This window comes from Atta cephalotes (genome assembly GCF_000143395.1).
Source record: "Atta cephalotes unplaced genomic scaffold scaffold00056, whole genome shotgun sequence".
Taxonomy (NCBI): Eukaryota; Metazoa; Arthropoda; class Insecta; order Hymenoptera; family Formicidae; genus Atta; species Atta cephalotes.
The window spans coordinates 969,027-976,310 of NW_012130120.1; the positions used below are offsets into that span (position 1 = coordinate 969,027).

At 26.5% G+C, this 7,284-nt stretch overlaps 3 protein-coding genes across 3 annotated transcripts in view; 1 reads left to right on the forward strand and 2 right to left on the reverse strand.

The window, feature by feature from the left end:
- Positions 1 to 153: 153 nt before the first annotated feature.
- LOC105623349 (protein pelota) lies at positions 154 to 2,556 on the reverse strand. The gene is made up of 9 exons (XM_012204745.1): positions 2,516 to 2,556; positions 2,336 to 2,428; positions 2,096 to 2,246; positions 1,457 to 1,570; positions 1,251 to 1,391; positions 943 to 1,165; positions 662 to 854; positions 456 to 562; positions 154 to 319 (listed from the first exon to the last, which is right to left on the reverse strand). The coding sequence occupies exons 1-9, from the start codon at positions 2,554 to 2,556 to the stop codon at positions 225 to 227; spliced, it is 1,158 nt and encodes a 385-aa protein (XP_012060135.1). The 3' UTR covers positions 154 to 224.
- A 1,534-nt stretch (positions 2,557 to 4,090) lies between these two features.
- Positions 4,091 to 5,561, reverse strand: LOC105623350 (AH receptor-interacting protein). Its single transcript, XM_012204746.1, has 6 exons — positions 5,487 to 5,561; positions 5,219 to 5,398; positions 4,977 to 5,145; positions 4,623 to 4,809; positions 4,379 to 4,521; positions 4,091 to 4,293 (listed from the first exon to the last, which is right to left on the reverse strand). The coding sequence occupies exons 1-6, from the start codon at positions 5,559 to 5,561 to the stop codon at positions 4,091 to 4,093; spliced, it is 957 nt and encodes a 318-aa protein (XP_012060136.1).
- A 622-nt stretch (positions 5,562 to 6,183) lies between these two features.
- The window catches only part of LOC105623385 (probable serine hydrolase), a 3,908-nt gene continuing 2,807 nt past the window's right edge, over positions 6,184 to 7,284 (forward strand). Inside the window, exon 1 of the mRNA XM_012204779.1 lies at positions 6,184 to 6,190. Coding sequence (XP_012060169.1) covers positions 6,184 to 6,190 — 7 coding nt within the window. The remainder of the gene's footprint in view (positions 6,191 to 7,284) is intronic.

Consider the following 7,284-nt stretch of genomic DNA (forward strand, 5'->3'; position numbering starts at 1 on the left):
TTTCTATACTCATACACAAAAAGCGATACGTACAAGCAATTTTAGAGCAAGAAGTATCTTAAAAATAGAATTTCTTTAAATTGCAACATGATTTAAATTAAAATGTAAAACTTTTTTTTACGCTTGGGAAATAAATTAAAAAATTAATTTTTCTTTTTATTAATAATGATATTTTTAACTGCGCACAGCACAAATATATACAAAATTGTTAGCATATCATGATTCTAATCTTCTTCTGAGTCACCATCCTCACTTTCGTCTTCCAGTTCCGGCATGGGAAAACGTAATAAAGCTGCTATCCCAGTTAATTGATCTAATTCTGAAAAGAAATTCATAATTTTATTTGAATACAAATAAATTTATTAGAACAATAAATAAGTTTCTTTATTAAGCATTTTACATTTTTTAAATTTCAGCTGAATCACTTGTATCGTTTATATTAATATAAGACTTACGTTCACCCGAAACATGTAAACTCGAAAATATTTTGACGTCGCCACCAGAGTCTTTCACATTTTCAACTAACTCAACGTATTCCTTTCTCTGTGCTATGTCTTGACATCTGAACATTTGGATTTGATAAAAGTACAAAAAAAATATAATAAAATTAAATTAATTATAAAATTAATATTGCAACAAATAACAAGCTTAAGAAAATCACCTGAATAATTTGTCTGATATAAGCAGAGTTTCTACTGCTTGAGCAGCACTAGCTTTTTCAACATGCTTCTTGCCATAAAATGCTCTAGCAGGATCCATTTGAAGAGTATTGTAAAATACTTCTAAAGCTCTTACTTCTCCTGCTGCTTTGGTATCAGAAATTCGGGAGATTACAGCAGGATCGGCTAGAACTTCTGTTATAACACGATGAATTAGAATAAATATAAAGATAATAACACTTTTCAAATATTATATTCATTCAGATTTCATATATATCTATACCTTTTAATGAATGTTTAAAACCCGAACTAGCATGAACTAGCAAAAATTTACTTTTATTATCTAAAATAATTTTATTATCAGATTTAACAGCTTGTTGTATCATATAATCCATAAATTGATCTTTCACAAATCCAGGACTAGCAAGAATAACACATTTCACTAGATCAAAATTGATGTGCCTTAATATGCCTTGCATAATGCTCTCGTAAAAACGTGTTAAGCCCTAAATATATATATATCAAATTAAAAATTTTATTTAGGCTCATCTATACAAAACATTTTTAATATTGACATAACGTTTTTCAAACCTTTTCATGTTGTGAAACATTTCCTTTCCTTTTCCTTGGTATAACTTGATCGATTTTTGCACGGACTATTGTCATGTTGGAAGTTATCAAACAAATTTGTGCAATGCCTTCTTGCATAATAGCAGCGGCTACATCAGCATTCTAAAACGAAACAAAAGAGAGCATTATAGCCAAATATAAAATCTTTGTTTTGAAAAAGCATTAACCTGTGCAGGGTCGCATGCAGTATCAACTCTTTCCAAAGAAATAGAATCCCATTTAGCTTTAGTGATACTAAATTTCCGATTTTGTTCAACATCCAATGTGTGATATGCTCCTGTCTGTAAAATAAAAAAACAATTAAATATAATTATAAATAATTATCTGCTGATTTAATATTTAAAGCAATAGATGTTAAACATGCATACAAATAGGTATATAGAAGAATAAAACATAAGATCCCATCATTGAAATCATTATGTTTGGATAATCCAAAATTTAAGAGAAACAAATCTTCTAAAAGTCTTTAACGCAAATAATAATATAAATAAATATTTTTATTCAAAATTAAAAAATTAAAACAATTTACAATCTCAAACAAAAAGCAAATACAAAAATAATAAAGCTAAGTTGAATGAAATTGCTAATAAAATGTTTACGACTGTGAATACAAATACAAAATAGATTACATTTATATTAAAAACATACAAATATCATTTTGACCTACAGAAATCATTTTTAGTAAAAGAAAATTTTATTTCCTATAAAGATTAGCACAATGTTTATGTACATGCGACTTTATTATTAACTTAATTTCAACCTTACATTATACACTAAAGATGAAAATTTAATATCGTTTAACTTACTTTAACATATCTATTTTCTTCCACGTTTCTACCTTTAAGTCGTAAAACACATGCCTGCGTATCAAAATCAATATTTTCTACACATATCGTTAAAGTAGTTCTGACTCTATAACTGTTAGAGCTACCAGTTGCTGATTCCATTTGCACTTTTCTAAAAAACAGTGAAAAATAAAATTGACACGATGATATTGATTAAAATTAAATGAAATATTATTTAAAAAATATAAAACTTGAATATACCTGATAGTAGAACAGCTTACAAAGTCTCCTTCACTAATGAGATTATAGGCATGCCACATATCCTCTGTATTTTCAGGGACAAGAGACACACGCCTAAAGATTACATTAAATTTTATATTTAATCTTAGGATTATATTGGAATATCATAAAGATTATATTATATATAAAATATATATTTACCCTTCTCCAAATTTATCTACATTCCTTGATACTAGCTTCATTTTCAATTATTTTTATCTTAAATATAAAAAATCATTTTGTATAATATAAAATATAACTTTATGAATAAAATTTAATATAAATGCACATTTTCATAAAAAAAATATTGTGACAAGAAATTTAACATAATTCTGAAGCTTATTATTAAGAAACAAACTGATTATATTTAAGTATATTGTAAAAGAAAAGCAAACTTGTATAGGTTAAATCATAATATCTCACTTAAAAACATCAAGGAGTCAATATAAAATCAAGAGTTTACCTTTACATTTATTGCACGATTATATCTTTAGGAACATTATTGAATTCATATTTTCTTTATTCGAAGCGTCGTACAACGAATTATGCCATATGTCAAACATGATACCTCACGCTTTTCGATCGGCGATTTATTTGCAACAATCGCAACCTTCCAAACCTTCGTAATGTGATTGGTAGATAATATCAAATTTACCTTCTACAGATGGCGCTATTCGTATATTTGTATTTCATTTCAATATATATTTATTTTTTTGTTCTTATTTGTACAGAGTTCTCTTTGGTATATATGCATATACATATATATACAATATATATATATATATATATATATATATATATATAAAATAAATAATATAAATATATTAACTTTTAATAGTATTTTTTATAATATTCATATTAATGTAGATAATTCTGATTTCAAGTATTTACATAATTTAGAGTTATATTGAGATATTTGTGTAACAAATAATTTTTCTTTTATACATATGTACAGTAAATTTAATATATTACCCACAGCATAAAATATTTAGAAAAATTTCCAAAACATTTTATTGCAAGATTTGAAAAATTTTTCATGAAATATATTTGAAATACGAATGTACCTAGGAAATCAATTTTAGAAATATCTTGTTCTTACAATATTTGTATAATATGTCTAAATTATTTTTGTGAAATATAATAATGCAATATTTTAAAATGTTTTACAAATTATTATAAAATATTTCTATTAAATTATTATAAAATATTTTAACATATTTCAAAAAATGATTCATATAAATATTTCATGCTAAATGGGTAAATTTTTTAAACTTTCATAATAGAAACAATTAATCTTTTAGCTTTAAAAAAAAGAAAACGGATAATATAGTTGATTAAATTGATTTAACGCGAATAAATTAAAGATTAATTTCACATTATATATATATATACAATATTAAAATTAATTTATTTAAATTTATTTAGTTTTTCAGCACATTAATCTTAATATGATGCTTTATTAAAAATTGCTTGTCAATTTAATTTGTAATATTATTGCGATAGCTTAATTGTGTTTATAAGCCCAAAAAAACTGGTGCGCAGTTGGCTACAAATATGATATATATGCATGACTTATATATATTTTATTATATTAAATTATTTAAAGCATTAAAGATCCAGCTTTGACAGGTATAGGTATTTAATTTCTAGTTCATATTGATTGTGTTCTCATATGTATGGTCTAAAATAAAATTCTAATTACTGTTAATATTAAAATAATTAAACTTTACAGATTTATCATTTAAACATTTTCGATAATTTCTCTTTTTGTACACAATCCTTCTCTTTAATAGCTGCTGCAAATGCCTGTAACTCTTTTTCGACAGTATTGTATAGAGAAGGATCGATTTCAGCAACTTTCCTTAAATCACTAATAGCATTTTTTTCATCCCATGCACCAATGTATGCTTTACCTCTTCGATAAAGGGCCTTTATATTATCTGCAAATAAAAAGCAAACTTAATAGTATTTTAACGATATTATTTTTAGGTAATCTAATGTTGTCCTGTATTTATATGTATATACCTGGCTCTGTCTTCAAAACTGTTGTACAATGTTCAATAACAGAATAATACTCTTTATTTAACAGTTTACATTGTGCATAATTTAAAAGCAATGGTATCTTCATTTGATTCAAAATTAACCATTCTTCATCATTTGGTTTTTCACTAAAATCAAAATCAATTTATTTATATTATATAACTATGTTGTTTATCTTATAGACTAATCTCTTTTAATTGTAATATATCTCTTCATAGGCAGAACTCACGCTAGCATGAGTTGTTCTAATATTCCAATAGCCTTTGCATATATTTCAGATGCATTGTCATATTTTTTTTCTCTGAATAAAGCATTTCCCTTTTCTTTCAGATGCGGAATACTTTCCAGTTTCTCATTCTCTGTCATTTGCCATGACTCTTTCTCGTACTCATTTGGCAATACCACTTTAATAAGTTCTGTAAAATAGAGTTACTTTAATCGATCCTGCTATTTCATAACATTTTAGGTTTGTTTAAAACTATTTTTTATATTGTAAAAGAAGAAAAATAAATATAGAAAATCATGAAAAGTACAAAAACTTTTGCATTAAGTTTTAATAAAGTATAATGTTTTATATTGGTACCTAACGTAAATTCCAGATCCTGAGGACATTTTATAAGTTCGTCCAAATCAGTATAACCAATGCCTTCATTTTGAAGAGTAACGCCACAGCAATGGTGATTACGTTTCTGCGATTGAGGCTTACCAGCCTCTCTTAATGTTTTAGAGACAAAAGGATATGTAGTCACTAGCTAAAACAGGATTCATAAAAGTACATTCTACATGCTAAATACAAAATTGTAACAATAAGTATTGCAAACATACACTTTTATGCACTTTGAAACAGGCAACTTCGTTCAATGCCATTTTTTGTATAATTACTTCCCATACTTCTAATTTAAATTTTTTTCCTAATATAAGTTCCATTGGATTTCCCATTGTTCTACTATCATCTATCATTGTTTTGTCAAAATCACATTTTGTAGTTCTAAAGTGAAATATAACCTGAAATAAAACTAATTATAAATAATTTCGTAACAGAGTTTATAAATAAAAATCTTGTATAATTTAAAGAAACAACAGAAACATATACCTTTGTTCCTGGTATAAAATTAATGATTTCTGATCCGGCATGAAGAACAGTTTTCACAATATATTCGTCATTCATGATAATCTATATATCTAAATTCTAAATAATAAATAATATTTAAGAAATAAAACATTTTATACTTAGTAGATACTTTCTAATTATTAAGTAACAAAATGTTATAACTATGCTCGCACATTGTATGTTATTACAGCAATTTTAATAGTACAATATTATGTGAGAAAACAGATTCATAACCTCAATAATTTATTTAAAGAACAATGTAAAAATTGTTCAATCTTGTCTTTAAAGTAAATAATGATATATTTTTTTAAATGATTTACAATATTATTGTTGTCATTATGTTATAATTACAATTATCAAGAAATACTATTATGCAAAACTTAATCCTACGACACACGATGCTTGTTTTCCTGCAGAATTGACTGTGAAGATGGCACTGACAGCATTGCAGCCAATATGATGGCAAGATTCTAATGCAGCTAGCAATCCAGCAGGAAATCATGCGTCGTGTGCCGCTGGCTTTACATACAAACTGTTATCAAATTTGACATACAAGGTTTGTTCGCGTCATATACTCCAGCAGTCTTCAATGTGCTCCTATTATAGCTCCTATTCATTTCAACGAGCGCGTTAGAGTAAGTAAATGCTATGGTAGGAACATTTTAGAGCATGTTAGAACATGCGACGTGAATAAATCTCACGGCAGATATCCTTACTTAGCGTGCCATTATTGAGAATAATTGATAAAATCGAAATTTATTCCTTTCCTTTGCAATCCATCTTTCATATTTGGGCGAAATATTTTTGAATGCATTCGATTATGTATTTATGCGTACGGAATTTTTTGCCTTTTATTTTTTAATACTCGTTCCTGTGAACTTTTTCATAAACGCACGAATTGATAACAGAATTACGTCATAGTTTATAATATTTATATGCCTGTTTCTACTATTATTTAATTTTAATCTTGGTTCAATTTGCTCTTCATCCCTTTCTAATCCTAAGAATTAGAAAAAGATAAAGAACAAGATCAAAATTAATTAACATTGGTAGAAACGGGCATTAAACTTTTATCTTTTTACATTTCTGCAAAGAATTAAAATAGTTACAAGAATATTAAGGAATTCCATTCCCAAGGATGCACAATCATTTTGAACATGATGATTGCTCTTTGATTAATCAAAACGTTGCCCCAATTTAAAAGAAGGAACCTAATTGCTATATGAGCTTTCCATTACCTTTTTTGGGGCAAGCATTTGATTGGTTGTTTTGATGTAATCTGTCACTATTAGTCGAGATTTACAGTAAGAAATTGACCAATTATAGTTTCGAATGCGAGAAGAATAATCGATTATGATTCGTTCATTCTTCTGGCTTAAGACTTAAAAATCTATTTATGTATAGATCCAGGCTTATGCATAATAGAATATCTTAATGCCCATACTTAAGGCCGGAATCAGACATATTGAAGAAAGATTGAAGATTAAAAAATTGAAGATTTGACCAATCAGAACAAAAAGAGGCAAAATTTCTTTATCCTCATTGATGAAATTTCAATCTTCAATGCATAGTCTGATTTCAGCCTAATATGCATTGAAGATTGAGGATTGAACGAATTAAAGATTAGAATTGGACCAATTTAATCAGGTAATTTTAATTTCAATCCGTTTTGTTCTAATTGGCCAAATTCTAAACCTCAATTCGCAACTAAGAACAGTATTGTATTATAATCTCAAATAGTATAACAATAATAAAAATGATCATATCTTTATATAGTACT